Source organism: Peromyscus californicus, unplaced genomic scaffold (genome assembly GCF_007827085.1).
Source record: "Peromyscus californicus insignis strain IS unplaced genomic scaffold, ASM782708v3 Scaffold_4__1_contigs__length_199733344, whole genome shotgun sequence".
NCBI lineage: Eukaryota > Metazoa > Chordata > Mammalia > Rodentia > Cricetidae > Peromyscus > Peromyscus californicus.
Genome location: NW_026294562.1, coordinates 98,010,068 through 98,025,880, shown reverse-complemented (window position 1 = coordinate 98,025,880; position 15,813 = coordinate 98,010,068). Strand labels below are relative to the sequence as shown.

Below are 15,813 nucleotides of genomic sequence, written 5' to 3'. Positions count from 1 at the left end.
AACCTGTTTACAGTTTTCAGATTTATCCTCGAATCCCCTGGGGTCCCTCTCTTGGTGACAGAGTCTGGGTGATGACCCACTCCCTCCCAAAGAACCCTCTTCACTCTCTCAAGACACAAAGGAACTCTGGTCCCTCTTGACTTTGGCCCGCTACCACCAAGGGTGATGGGCTCCACCCCCTCCAATCTGACTGACTCACCTTTGGGATGTCTCTTCCAGAATCTCAAACAGCTAAAACTCTCAAACATCAAATCCCCTAAGTTCGTTCACTATAGTACCCAGGCTTGGCCTCTATATCCACTAGATAATCATTTTAAATGGCCATATAATGACTCTCTGGATCCTAACATTATTCAGGATCTTTACAACTCTTGTGAGTGCACAGGAAAATGGATAGAGATCCTCTATGTCTCTGTTTTTTCCTTTCTCCACCCCTGTAGTCCTCCTGCTCACCATCCCATGTCCTCCTTGCTCTCAAGTTCTCAGCACCTACCCCTGACTCTTTTGCTCCTGAAACTGAAACTCTGTCCTTTGAACTTTGCCAAGGAACCTTCCACCCAGATTTCACCAAAGCCAGACAGATCAGCCTCTATGTCCTTGGTTCTCACCTTTCCCTTACCCACTACCTCTGCTTAATCCAGCCTGTGGTGCTACAGATCCCAACAGAGGCTGCTGTTTTTCAGGCCATGCCCCTCATGCCTGAAGTACAGTGGCTACTACAGTCTCCACTGTTCACAGGTGCAGGAGTCCCCCACTTCCTTCAGACCACCTGAGCTCTGATAATGTTCCAGCAGCCACCCCTCCTTCTCCCTGACCATGTGCCATGGGCCACATTCATCCCCATATCACCCACCTTGACCCCCACTCTGCAGTGCCCAGTGGAGTCTGACTAGTAGGAAGGAGTCAGTGCTCACCCATAGCACATCAGCCTCTCTTAAACTCCTTAACAACAAACAGGTCACTCCCATGTCCCTCCAGGAACTGTAGCTTCCTTAGGCTCATGCCTGGGCCACAGCAATGTTTTCCTTAGGCTGGCTTCTGGGCTACTGTGACTGATTCCCCCACCTTTCCCCTGCCTTGTTCCAGCTGTGCTGCTCCAATAGCCCCTCCTTCCATCCTCAATGCCTTAGCCCCCAAAAGCCTCCTCCTTTCAGCCCAGTGCTGCTCCCCCTCCCTTCCTAAAGCCAAATTCTCCACTGTTGATAACCAAGTAAGCTACAGTACAATTTATGGCCTTGTGATAACACCTCCCTCTGCCAAGGCCCTTACCACTTTCCCACCTTAAACTTCCCGGTCCTGATACCACGTCTAGTTTAACCTGTAATATTCTGTAATAAAAAAGTTGACTATATTTATGGTCTATGGTCTATTTTCATGCTAAAAGATCTCCAATTAAATCTTCAACTCTAACTTTAAGGCTCAACCTTAACAGGGATAAAGCTGCAAGTCCTAATCTTATAAAAGCTAGATTAACTTGTTATGAACTGTTAAAGATAAAGCATACAACTTAATTATCAGTTACCTCATAAATAATCATATGGTTTAATGTGCTCAGAATTATACTTATAGTTATGATTAATTACAAAAATAAGCTTTAGTCTCCTGTGTTTTCAAAATTAAGCCTTTGAAAACAAGTAAGTGCTAACAAAGTTTGTCTATTTTAGCTATACTTAATAGATACTTGACCCTCAAACTCCTTGCCGAACTGCTGAATATGGCACTTAAAATGTTGAAACAACAAAAACAATAAAAACTTCCCACAATAAACAGAGACCTCCTCCTAACAATAAACTTTAAGGTGCCAAAGAAGATAGATGGAATACCACACCATTGACTCCACCTGAACTGTGATAATGCTAACTACTAGACAAAACTGCCCATGCCTTACCTGCCACCAGGAACCTGTATAAACTGTGGCACACTTTTGGATTGATTGATGTACTATGCCTCAACAAAGTAAAGTCAATTTTTCCAAGTTCTTCCTCTACAGGAACAAGTCAGACCTGAGTCTGACATCTCAAGGACCTCTACTCTGTGGGACAACTGAAGCTTAAATGCTACTCTTGTCTGACATCTGAAGACCAACTGCTCCTGTAATGAACCACATAAGCCTCACATAATTATCTAAGTAAGTCTCTGTCATTTTAATCAATACAAAAATCATTTAAATTGTACTTCCTACTCAAATTTATCCTTCACAGATCTCTGATGGCATTGATGACTAATTGTAGCTTTAACAACAGCAAACACCCAGCTGCCTGGTCAGTCCAGTTCATGAGTATAGTTCACCTTGATGACAGGCTTCACACTAAAAAAGATTTTAGTTTCTAAAGGTTATAAAAAAAAGACAAGTAAGTTATGTAGTTCAAGGAAAAATAAATGATACAAGGTAGACAAACCTAGAAACTAACTCAATATACATACATATATGTTTAAAGTTACGGCAGTCTAAGAAAATGTAAGTCACTTACAAGTCTGAGAAAGTGATTTAAGGCATATGAAAAGTTGTTTCAGATCTCTTTCCTTCTCTCTATGCTATTTATCCCTTCTCCCTCACCCAGAGTCAAAATATACAGCCAGTCCTCCAGACCCCTCCAGACTCCTCCCTTAACTTGATTCTTTTAAAGTGCTTTTCCTCATTCCCTCATGTCCTATTCCTTTACTAGGAACTTTTTTTTTCTCTGACAATAGCTCCCAGGACACTCCTGTGTCCCTCCTCTTCCTTTCCTCAAAAATCCCAAAACCTCTCTTGCCCTCTGCCTCCTTCTCTAGTCCATCCAACTATATGGGATACCACCTCTTCTTCCCTTGCTGCACACCATAAACCTCTCTCTATCTCAAAAACCCTTATGCATATTTTCACAAACCCCAATACTTCCTACCCCAACCAGCCTCTGCCTAGGCCTCAAACACATAATTTCTATGCCCACCTCCTCGCCCAACCACACTCCCATATTAACTAGTCAAAAACACCTAACAGAACCTTCCACCTATCCCAGGACCTTTGCTCCATTAGCCGTTTTGCATTCACACCCTTAAGTCTCTAACCCTTAGACTTTCCTCTCCATTATCCCTAAAAACATCACTCACTTTTCAGTCCTAAATCTTAAAGATGTTTTCTTTCTCAGTATGCCTGAATGTACACTTTCAAGACCTTTATGCTTTCACATAGAAAGGATCCTGATACTCAACAATCCCAACAACTAAACTCAACTGTCCTTCTCCAGGGATTCAGAGTCCCTTCAGAAACATCTGTTTGTCCTGTTAGCACCTCAAGCAGTTTGGTACACATATACTCTTTGGTCTGAAGTCTTATTGCTGTTACTCTGTTTTGAAAAGCAGTTCTAGAAAATTTGTATCTGATAACCTGGAGGTAATTTGGGGGTAGGACATGCACCCCTCCAGACTTATATAGCAGTACTACTCAGCTGATATTTGGCTGTAAATGAAGAGCTACACTAAATAAATGACTGCTGAAATAGGAAGAATCAGTTTTATCTTAGGTACAAGCTCCCTGATAAGTTATCCAATCTCAAGTTGGTCATTCCTAAACACATATACATATGAGCAAAACTAAATGAATTTAGTATGTGGTGCATGTGTGAGTGTGTATGCGTGTGTGCATGTGTATAACAATGATAATTAAAGAAGAGGTAATGAGTTTGAGAAGAATTGGGGGCAACTTGGACAGATTTAGAGGGTGGGAGGTATACCTTAGGGTGTATTGCAGGAGCTCATATAGCAAAGTCATATGGTACTTTTAGCTTTTTGAGTTTCGCCACACTGGTTTCTATAGTGGATGGGCCAGGTTACAATTTCACCAAAAGTGAATGAGGGTTCCTTTTCCTTGTACTGTCACCAGCTTTTTTTGTCTTTTTTATATTATTATTTAAACTTTTGCCATTATGACCTGAGTAAGATGAAATGTCAAAGTAGTTTTAATTTGACTTTCCCTAATTTCTAACAATGTTGGACACTTCTTAACATATTTATTAGTCATTTTTTTCTTTTGAAAACTATTTTTTTGGTCTGTACCAGTCCTACTAAAAGTGATTTACAGGTTTGGTGTAATCTCATTCAAAGTTCCCATGACATCCTTCACAGAAATAGAAAGCAGAAGATCCTACAGTTCTTATGGAAACACAGAAGACCCTTGAAAGCCAAAGAAAAAAATGAGTAAAGGAACAATGCTGGAGTGATTCCTATTCCAGATTTCAAGATATGTTACAGAGCTATAGCAATAAAAAAAAGAGCATGATACACATAAAAAACCCTAGATATGTTCATCAGTGGAACAAAATAGAACACCCAAAAATCAATCATGCAAATATAGTCATTTGACTAAAATGCCAAAAAGGCACACTGGAGAAATGATACCTGTAACCATCAACAAATGTTGCTGAGAAAACTGGATGTTCATGTGAAAAAGAATAAAATTAGATTCATATCTATCATCATGCACAAAAAATTAACTCTAAATGGATCGAAGATCTTAAGGGAAAACATGAAACACTGAAATTTGTAGAAGAAAACATACGCAGTACCTTATAGTCTAATAGATGCAAGAATGGACTTTCTGAAGGGACTGTTTGACTAGGAATTAAGGTCAACAACTGACAAATGTGGACTTCATTAAACTAAAAAGCTTTTTTACAGAAAGGAATCAGTCAAGTGAAGAAGAAGCCCACAGGATAGGAGAGAATCTTTGACAGCTGGCCATCTAACAGAGGGTTAATATTTATAGTACATAGAAAAGTAAATATACAAAAAATCAAGATAACAAATGACCCAGTTAGGAAAATAGGCTGACTACATTCATGATGAGCAGACAGGATTCTGACTAAGACTGAGAGCTGTATCCCAGTCTCAACTAGTCTTGACTCTGCTTCTATCAGTTTCAATAGATTAATATGTAGTGTGCAAATTGAACGAAACAAATAAATAAGGAAAAAGCTTGCAATGGGCCAACTTCCCCAACAAGAGCTTCATGAAGAAGATAAAGAAATGGCAAGTGGCAAATAAACATTAAAAGCTGTGCAACTTTACTAATCATAAAACCACACGTTAAAATGACTACAGAGTAAGCAGCCTCACCAGAATTCCCGAGATAAAAGATTCATTTGTTAGGGCATTACTAAGATAACTGTAATACAATAAATTAATAAAGACTGAAAAACTTGAAGATAGGTTTTCAACATAGGTATTTTCCATAGAACTGTCACCACTACAGAGATAATGAACATTTATTCATTCCTGACAAATTTCCTTAATGATTCTCACAATCTTCCCCACTCCAACCATTGACATTCTTCCTGACTTTCTGGATTTGTTGGCATTTTTTAAAATTTTATATGCACAGAAAATGCATTTTCCTGGCTTCTTTTTTTAAACAGACATTGAACTTCAAATTTTTAGTTGTATTACTTTTAATTAGGTTTATGTGTCTGTGTGTAGGTATATGCACATGAGTGGAGAAGTCCATGGATGCCAGAAGAGAGAGTTGGATCCTTTGGAGCTGGAATTACAAATGATTGTGAGCTGCTGGATATAAGTGCTCTGGTCTCATACAGAGCAACAAATGCTTTTAACTGTTAAGCTATGTGTCCAGCCTGAGACTTTGAACTCATTTTTTTTAAACTTAATTAAAATTTATTTATTTGTTTGTTTGTTTTACATCCCTGTTGAAACCTTCCTACCCCATCCTTTAATCCTAACCCTCCCTCCCATTCACTTCCACTACAACCCCAATTCCCGCCTCTTCTGTGTCCATCCAGGAAAGGACAGGTCTCCTATGAATAACAGTAAAACATGGCATATCATGCTGCATTAAGACTAAACACCTCCCCATATATTAAGGCTGGGCAAGGTTACCCAGTATGAGGAGTAGGGTCCCAAAAGCCAGTAAAAGAGTCAAAGACAGGCCCCATTCCCACTGTTAGGATTCCCACAGGAAAACCTAGCTATACAAGTGTAACATATATGCACAGGGCCTAGGTGTCAGTCCCATGCAGGCTCCCTGGTTGTCAGTTCAGTCTCTGCAAATCACTATGAGCCTGGGTTAGTTGATTGTGCCAGCCTTCTTGTGATGTCCTTGAACCCTCTGACTCCTACACTCCTTTCTCCTCATCCTCTCTGATGAAATTAGGCCAGGCACCAATCTGGTCACATGAGATTGCCTGTTTAGGCTACTTATCCACTATTACTAGGAATCTGAGCTGGGGTCCTCCCTGTAGATTGCTGGCAGATGCCCCTGGCTGGCTTCCACCTGACACCAAAATGCCGCCCCAGCATCCCCCTCAGCACTTTCCCCTTCTGTTCCTACCCAACTGGATCCCTCATGTTCTTATCCCCATTGGCCCTCAATCCACTCATGAAATCTCTTCTATTTCCCTTTCCCGGGGAGATCCGGGTGTCGCCCCCATGAACCCTCCTTGTCACCTAGTCTAGCTGGGTCTGTGGAGTGTAGCATAGTTTTCCTTTATTTTACAGCTGATATCTACTTATGAGTACATAGCATGTTTGTCTTTCTCAGTCTGGCTTACCTCACTCAAGATTATTTTTTTCTAGTTCTATCCATTTGCCTTCAAATTTCCTTCTGTCCAGCCAGACAGTGGTGGCACACGCCTTTAATCCCAGCACTCGGGAGGCAGAGCCAGGCGGATCTCTGTGAGTTACAGCTACAGAGAGAGTTCCAAGAAAGGCGCCAAAGCTACACAGAGAAACCCTGTCTCAAAAAAAAAAAGAAAGAAAGAAAAAAGAAAAAAGACAAAAAGAAAAGTGAAAAAAATGACCTCAAATCTATAGCCTCTTTCTAAAAAGAAGAGTTTTTATATTTCTATAAAAATATATCAGTGCTAAGGAATGTCTTTCTGTATGCTGTGAATATGTATTGCTACCATTGGTTAATAAATAAGCTGCTTTGGCCTATGGCAGGACAGCTTAGAGGCAGGCGGGAAATCCAAGCAGAGATACAGGGAAGAGAAAGGCAGGGTCAGGGGAGATGTTGAAAATCTCCTGGGGAAGCAAGATGTCATGTAACACAGGTAAAGCCACGTGACATGTGGTGATGTACAGATTAAAAGAAATGGGTTAATTGAAGATGTAAGAGCTATCTAGTAAGAAGCCCGAGCCTGGACCAAACAGTTTGTAATTAATATATAAGCCTCTGAGTAATTATTTTATAAGCGGCTGTAGGACTGTGAGTGGGAGAGATTTGTCCAGACTGTTGGCCCTGGGTGGGACTGAGAAACTCCCCCCAACATATCAATAATGAAGGGACCTAGCATTTGCCCATCTTTACCAAACACATCAATCAAGGGGCTTGTAGCTGGAGAGATTTTCTCCAGTTCCCGCCAAGCCCCGGCAGTCCCACAGCCCTTATAAAATAAACACACAGACTCTTATACTACTTAAACTGTTTGGTCTAATGGCTCAGACTTCTAGCTATCTAGTTCTTACAACTTAAATTAACCCATTTCTATAAATCTATACCTTGTCACATGGCTTGTGGCTTACCAGTATCTTACATGTTGGTACTCATGGCGGTGGCTGGCAGGGTCTCCTGACTCAGTCTTCCTGTTCCCAGAATTCTCTTCTCTGTTTGTCCCACCTGTACTTCCTGCCTGGCTACTGGCCAGTCAGCATTTTATTTATACAGAGCGATATCCACAGTACTTCCCCTTTTCTTTTTTCTTTCTTTTTTTTTTTTTAAAAAGGAAGGTTTTAAATTTCACATAGTAAAATTACATATAACAAAACAATCATCAAGCTAGAATTATAATTACAATATCTAGTCTATTTATAATATCCAGTCTATTTGTATTTGGCAAAATTGAACTCAGGACCTCTGGAAGAACAGTCAGTGTTCTTAACTTCTGAGCCATCTCTCCAGCCCTTGCCATAAAAAGCAAGCTGTGCCGGGCGGTGGTGGCGCACGCCTTTAATCCCAGCACTCGGGAGGCAGAGCCAGGCGGATCTCTGTGAGTTCGAGGCCAGCCTGGGCTACCAAGTGAGTCCCAGGAAAGGCGCAAAGCTACACAGAGAAACCCTGTCTCGAAAAACCAAAAAAAAAAAAAAAAAAAAAAAAGCAAGCTGTAAGTTACTGGTAAGCCACGAGCCATGTAGCAACTTATAGATTAATAGAAATGGGTTAATTTAAGATATAAGAAGTAGATAACAAGAAGCCTGCCATGGCCATACAGTTTATAAGTAACATAAGCGTCTGAGTGATTATTTCATACGTGGGTTGTGGGACTGCGGGGGCTTGGTGGGACCCAGAGAGAAAACTCTCTAGCTATAGGAGCTATACCCTCAAAAAAACCCTTCTAGTTCCCAAATACTTGCCCTTTTATAGTTCAGTACTGGGGCTATACCCACTAACATGATGGAATCCCCTGCAAATATTTAATTGCCTCAGTAGGTGTGGTTTATGCAAAGCAACTCTGAAGTTGCATCTTCCTGGGGCCCATTTCCCTGGAGACAGGTCCATTTCCCTAGGTGTCTTAAGCTTGAGTTTTCATTGTCATAGAAATATAAAACCATATCAGATAAAGAAAGGATGAGTAGATCTGCCATTAGAAGATTTTCACTCCTGTCTTAGGCAGGACTTCAAATAAGGGAGTGTGGAACTCAACCCTGGTTTTTAATTAGATATCAGAATGGGAAAGGAAAGGGCCCAGAGGCAATATTCCTTTGAGGAGGAGGGAAGTGGGGGATAGGATTGCTGTAGAGGGGGAAAGAAGGGGGTAGGGAAAAGTAGAGAAGCAGGGAGAGTGAGATGGAGGAGGAAAAAGATGTCCACAAAGAAGATGAGGAAAATAGAAGAAGGGAGAGAGACTGACTGTTTCTTTTTAAATGGTGTTGGGTCTGGGGTCACGCAATAATGGGGGACAGACCACCAAAGTCTATTAAACCAGATCAAACTTTATTCCAGAAAATAAAAATAAAAAATTAAAATTAAAATAAAACATCAAGGGACACAAAAGCTTATCAGCTAGCTGAGACCACAGCCAATGTTGAAATTCTGGGGCTGTGGCAATGGAGGCGGGTACTGACCCTCTTTTATAGTGTCAGCATGGGGTGCATGCTAGGAGTCACATAGAAACAATTATTAAAAGTTAACTTTGATCCACGCAGATGTTGGCTATAAGCGGCAAGAGGATTAAAGGCTAACCCCTGGATGTTGACAGAGGAGCTGGCTGTAGAGTAGACAGTCAGTGTTAGAAGTTAACTTTTAGATCTCATGATTGCCATGTTTATAATTTTATATTTCTATATTCCAAATCCTTCATGGTGGTTATAGCTCAGGTATATTGGTGCATGCCTTTAATCCCAGCACTCAGGAGACACAGACAGGTGGATCTCTGTGAATTCAAGAGTGAGTTTCAAGAAATTCACAACTAGAGAGAAAGCCTGTCTGGAAACAAAGAAAGAAAGAAAGAAAATGGTTGGATTCCAAGGGTAAATGTGTGACATGCCAAACAGTGAGTTTTCATCTAGAAATTATGCACAAATTCAGTAGAAATGTGACCTGTGGAAGACATAATTAAAGAAACAAAGGGGGGTCTAGAAAATTATGAGATCACAAATTGTACAATATGAATTACCCAGAATTCACTTTGTAGTATAGACTGAAATGATTCCTTCAGCCATCCTCCTCCCTCAGACTCCAAAGAGGTAAGATTAATAATTAGGTGGACCACACCAGGAAATCCTACTTTGTGTTTATTGTGAGACAAGCTCTCTCATACTGATATTGAGCTTACTCTCTACGAAGGCTGGCTTCAATTCCTGATCATCCTGTTGTCCTTGATTTCCTGAATCAAATAAAAACAAAATAACCAAAGAAATTTAATTGAGGGACATGACAAGAATATGTGGCCACTAATGCTTATCCCACAATGTCTTTGTTTCTGTTTTCTACCTCCCCAACATTTTCAAAACTGGTGCTTAGGTGCTTGAAAATGGAGCATTCTATAACATTTTCACTTTAAGAATGATTAATGCTGTCAAACTCTGTTCAAGAAAGTATACCTTGAGCCGGGCAGTGGTGGCACATGCCTTTAATCCCAGCACTTGGGAGGCAGAGCCAGACAAATCTTTGTGAGTTTGAGGCCAGCCTGGGCTACCAAGTGAGTTCCAAGAAAGGCACAAAGCTATAGAGAGAAACCCTGTCTCAAAAAACAAAACAAATCAAACAAAAAAAAAGAAGAAGAAAAGAAAATATACCTTGTAAGTGTGTACATAAACTGTTTGTCTCTCTGTGTCTGGGATACCTCACTCAGGATGATTTTTCACTGTTGTTCTATTTGCCTGATTATTTCATGATGTCATTTTTTTAACAGATGATTAACACTCCAGTGTATAAATGTACCACATATTCTTTTCCCATTCCCCAGTTGAGGGACATCAAGGTTGTTTCCAGTTTATGGCTATTATAAATGAAGCCACTGTGAACACCATTGGGAAATTAGCTCATAAGTAAATGATGGTCATGCTGCAATCACAGACCCAGACAGGCTAAGTAACAAGGAGAGCTCTGTGGGGACACATCGATCTCCCTAAGAAGGTGAAATAGAATAGATTTTGTTGGTGGACTGGGGTTTATTGGGGATGGGAACAAGAGGGATCAGCAGGACTGGGAGGAAGGAGGGAGAGAGGACTGGGAGAGATGAATGGAATTAAGGGGACATTTGGAAGATAATGTAGAAACCAGTGCAACACAATTTCCCTGGAATCCACGGGAGTGACTACAGCAAAGTTTCCCAGCAATGTGGGATGTGGAGCCCAAACTAGCTATCTTTTATACCCGGGCATGGCTCCTATCAGTGAGACTTGGACATCAACCCAACCACAAAACCTTCAAATTACAATCTGTCATGCCTGTAAGATCTGCTGGAGCAATGGTGGCTCAGAACTTGTGGGAGTGGCCAACCAATTACTGGTCTAACCTGTGGACCATGTCATGAGGAGCCCATGCCCAACACTGCAAGGATGGGCTGGAACCTGAGGCTGGATAGTAGAACCAAATATAACTGGCAAAATAGACATACAAACTTACAAGCAAACAAATATGAATAAAGAAATAAATAAATCCTACTGTAACATTCTGCAATATTCATAGATTGGTTCCTATCCTAATCATTATCCCACCAACTGAAGGGAGAATATACAGAGACCCACAGCCAAACATTAGGCAGAGCTCAGGAAATCTTGCAGAAGGGCAGTAGGAGGAAGAGAATTCAGGGATTCAAGGAGAACATGACCCACAGAATTAACTTAGCAGGGCTCAAAGGTCCTCAGAGAGACTGAAGGGGCAGTCAAGGAGCCTGCAGGGGTCTTAGCTAGGTTCCCTGCATATATGTTATGGTTTTTCAGTTTGGTGGTGGTGTAAAACTCCTAACAGTGGGAATGGGGGTTTCTCTGAGTCTTTTGTCTGATCATGGGACCCTTCTCCTCCTGCTGTGTTGCCTCATTCAGCCTTGATATGAGGGTTTGTGCCTGGTTACATTGTGTCTTGCTATGCTCGGTTAGGTTGATATCCTTTGGAGGCCTGCTCTTTTATGAAGGGAAATGTAGGAGGAGCAGGTGAGGTGTGGAGGTAATTGGGAAAAGTGGTGGACGAGGAACTGGAGTCTGAATGTAATGTATGTGACGAAAATAAATAGAGAGAATGAACAAAAGGAGGGAAGGAAAGGAAGGAAGGAAGGAAGGAAGGAAGGAAGGAAGGAAGGAAGGAAGGAAAGGAAGGAAGAAAGGAAGGAAGGAAGTCAACAAACATGGTTTAAGTGAAATGCTGTCACCCTCACACCAGAATTTCTTCAGGGAGCTATTGATCCAGCCTACTGAGAACAAAAATCACCTGTCCAATTAAAGCCAATTAAGCAAGCTTTAATTGCTATGCATATTGCTGACTCCACAATGAGATTTGAGGATACAGTGAGGGTTAACCTATGGTTCAGCCCCCCACCTATGGAAAAAAATTAAAATGGGGTTTTGTAACATAAAGATTATGCAAGAGACTTTTATGGAAGAAGATAGCAGATTAGATTATTTGACAAATCATCTCAGCAAAATGTCTCAAGGTTCCTTGACAGAACACCTTATCTTGTTGGGGGAAGAGTACTAGGGAGTCAAACTTGAACTTTGTAGCAATCAGAAACAACTTATAACAAATGGCTTTTTACACTAACATGGAATCAGGCTGGTCCATCAGGTTGCCATGTTCATTCCAAAGAACTCCTAAGTTTCTTTCTTTCTTTTCTTGCTTTCTTTATTTCATCTTTCCTTCCTTCCTTCATTCCCCTTCCCTTCCTTCCTTCCCTTCCTTTTTTCTTTCTTTCATTCTTTCTTTTTTTCTTTCTATGTTTTTCTTGTGTAATCTTGGCTGTCCTAATACTAACTCTGTAAACCAGACTGGCCTGGAACTCCGAGATCTGCCTGCCTCTTGAGTGCCACCTGTAGACGAATTTCTAAACAGTCTTATTAAATAAGAAACACAGAGCCAAATACAGGGATGAAAGCTGTAGAGATCAGAGAAAAAGTGACAGCCACCAATTAATGTTAGCTCACCAAACCACCATAGCTTCCCAAGAGAACCCAGCTTCTTTCTGTCTAACCTGCTCCTTTATTGCCTTGCTGTTCTGCCTTCTCATTGGCTCTTAGCCCAGCCACCTCACTTTCTGGTCACTGCCTGTCTGTACAGACCTGCAGGTCTCTATGGTTGGTACTGGGATTAAAGGCATGTGTCACAACGCTTGGCTATGTCCTTGAACACACAGAGACTCTGCCTGCCACGTGATCAGATTAAGGGCATGTGCTACCACCATCTGACTTTTGTTTATGCCTGGCTATGACCTCTGATATCCAGGCAAACTTTATTAACTAACACACAAATAAAATATCACCACAGCCACCTAAAGTCTCTAACCAAGATTTCCAAGCAAAATTTGATAAAGGCATCAAAATTGAGACCTAGCTGTCTTGCACTGGTCTATCAAGCAGCTTCTCTGAGCTATTGAATCCTGATGTCAACACTAGACAGGGTGCTCCTTTCAGGAGGTTAGCTGAAACCATACAAAGACCACAGTCTCTTTTTTTATGGCACAGTCAAGGTCACCTGATCAAAGAGGTTATATGATCTCTAAGGAGATTGTTGTTTGCATTTAGAATGTCCACACTGAAAAAAAATGACCTTGAACCTACATTCTGTTTCTTTAGTCTATATGAGAAAAGAGGGACCAAGCATTTGAGCAACTTTACCAAGCATATTAATATAGAAGTGATACCCTCAACAGAACCTCTAATTACTGATAATAACATTTTTTATGGAGCCCTGAGCCCTCTGTTGTTTAACTGCTATATAGGTGATTGAATCACCCATCTAATCCCATCATGTTGACACAGTCACACTAGATTTCATCCCCTTTGGAAGCAATGAAACCAGATTCCTCTTTTTCCATTCCAACGCTGAGTAGACACTTCAAAGAATATTTCCAAACTGATTTGAGTGCATGCCAAAAAGAAAAGACCAACAAAGAGTGTGAAATTCCAGAATTTTATTGCTCCAAAGAATTGCTGCTCAAGCACAATGAATAAAAAGTCCCCACAGTGTGTTCTACATAGCAAATCCAAAAGAAAGATTTTACAGGGAAGAGCTAGAGAAGACAGCATGGCCTGAGCCTTGCTGGCTGAATACAAATCCTGCATCAAAAGCCTGTGGATGGTGAGCTGCCTCTACCATGATCAGATTCCATGAGTTCCAGTACAGGCCTCTGTAGATCTCCCCTAGGAAACCAGAAGCTTTGTGGGGCTTGAGTCATCCTGGGACCTTGGGAAGTTTCTTCCACATCCAAACAATCATCCTTAGGGACTTGGCAAGGCCAGACAGGTACACAGAAGGAGCGTGAGACATTCTGTCTTTCCTGGCCCACAGGTCCAAATCTCTTGCTCCAAGGCCTTCCTCGAGTTCAGATATGTCCTCAGGACACATGGTCAGTAATTGTAGTGAGCCTTAGTAGACAGTTAGAGGCCTCCACCCTTCCTTCTTCTTCTTTTTCTTCTTCTTCTTCTTGAACTTGATGTTCCTCCCTGACGCCAGAGCTGTCCAGTGTTCATGGCTCCATGAGCAGACAGAAATCTGGCAGAATTGTGATATGGGTAATTCTCCTTGTTGGGATATTTCTTGTACCAGTATTGTCTGTATCTGGGCTGGTGAATCACAACTACATTGGCTGGTAGAGTGGGTTCAGCTCTTCTGAGGTTCAGCAAAGGATTCTGCCTGTTCTGCTCCTGCAGCACTTTCCACTCGTGTAAGGAGAATTCTATGGCTGCTCTATTCTCCATGTGTCCTCGTGGTTCTACAGCTCCCACCCAAGATCCTCTGTTGAGATTTCTGTTCTGGGGTTGTCCAACCTGAGCCTGGTTGACTGTGCCTCCTGGCCCCTTGACACTGTCCTTCTTTAGCTCAGTCTCCCGGATGTAGAAGAGCACATATGCAGGCTCACTCAGGACAGAAGTCACATCCCACCTCTCAACCTTAGAATCGTCCATCTTATACCACTTCCCACTGCCAGCTCTGACATAACAGAAGTAATGTCCAAAGTGACAAGTCACACCAGCATGGACCAGCACAGCATAAAGGGCATACACCAGTGGTCCTCCCTCAGGCTGAGACATGTATGGCCGTAGGTCAAGGGACTCTGGGTAACTTATGTGCCTATCCACTTTGCCACCCATGAAGTCTGAGAAGCGATTCAATACCAGCAGGAGAACCTTCGAGGCAGTTTCAATTGTCAGGGTCTTTGAAGCTGGCATCTTCTCCTGGCAATGGTCACAGTGGTAGGCATTTTCCCCACACAGCTCTTCAGGCTTCACTAAATCCTCCAAGGCTTGGTTCACACTCTGAACTGCGTTGATATCCAAGGAGATGTCCAGAAATTGGTTAACAGAATCTGAGGTGCCCTGGCAGCTGAGACACTTGATTTGAGATCTGCATGAGCCTCCAAATATCTCATGGATCAGGCTGCTGTCTTCAGAGGGGGCTTCTGAGTGCTTGCTCCCTCGAAGGCAGGATTCATGCATGGCGTTCAAGGTGAACATCAGAAACTCATGGGCATCTTCCTGCTTGTCCTTGTGGAAGGTGGCAGTCAGCTTCCTCGAGGGCTGCATGACATCCCCGGAGTGGAGGAGACTCTGGGTCACGTGAGTTTTCATGACACACATGGTACAGTCTTCCTGGTGACAATAGCTCCGAGAGTGCTCCCGGGAGAGCATGTAGTCGGCAAGAGGTGGTGTGTGTGTCAGACACTGCAAGGCTGCATTGAGGTAGCAGGTGTTGCCCGTGTTCAGGAGACCTGCACCCACACCTTCGGGCCTCTCCCAACTCACACTCTGCTTGTTCCTGGCGGCCAGCTCAGCTGCTGCCTGAGTTCCATCCTGATACAGGTCTGGGGTGGCAGGAGTTGATTCATTTGAACCTGCTGAAGGATAAAAACACAAAGAGACTTGAGGATCTACAGTGTTGAATGAGGACCTGCATGCTATAAAGATCTTACAGTGAGATTCACCTTCTGAGAGCCGCAGAGCTGCCTCCATGTCTCCAGAGGCCAACTCTGAACACCTTGCGGGAGTCTTCTCAGCGAGTAGAAGGATGCTTTTCCCTTCTAAGAAGCACTACAAGTGAGGACTGTGCCCAAAGGCTGAGCCTTTTTATACTTCAGTTCTGTGGCCACACCCATAATCCCTGCTGGGACAGGCAATCCCCTACAAGCCTCTAACTGCCTAGTGCAATTTAGGGTGTGGCTTATGCAAAGC

General features: G+C 42.2%; 1 protein-coding gene across 1 annotated transcript; it reads right to left on the bottom strand.

Annotated features, from left to right (window-relative positions):
- Window positions 1–14,022: 14,022 nt before the first annotated feature.
- Window positions 14,023–15,594, bottom strand: LOC128123877 (ubiquitin carboxyl-terminal hydrolase 17-like protein B). The gene has a single exon (XM_052760159.1). The coding sequence runs from the start codon at window positions 15,592–15,594 to the stop codon at window positions 14,023–14,025; it is 1,572 nt and encodes a 523-aa protein (XP_052616119.1).
- Window positions 15,595–15,813: the final 219 nt, after the last annotated feature.

Bases quoted from the DNA above. Each gene is read 5' to 3' on its own strand.
- LOC128123877 (XM_052760159.1), bottom strand. From the start codon at position 15,594: ATGGAGGCAGCTCTGCGGCTCTCAGAAGGTGAATCTCACTGTAAGATC.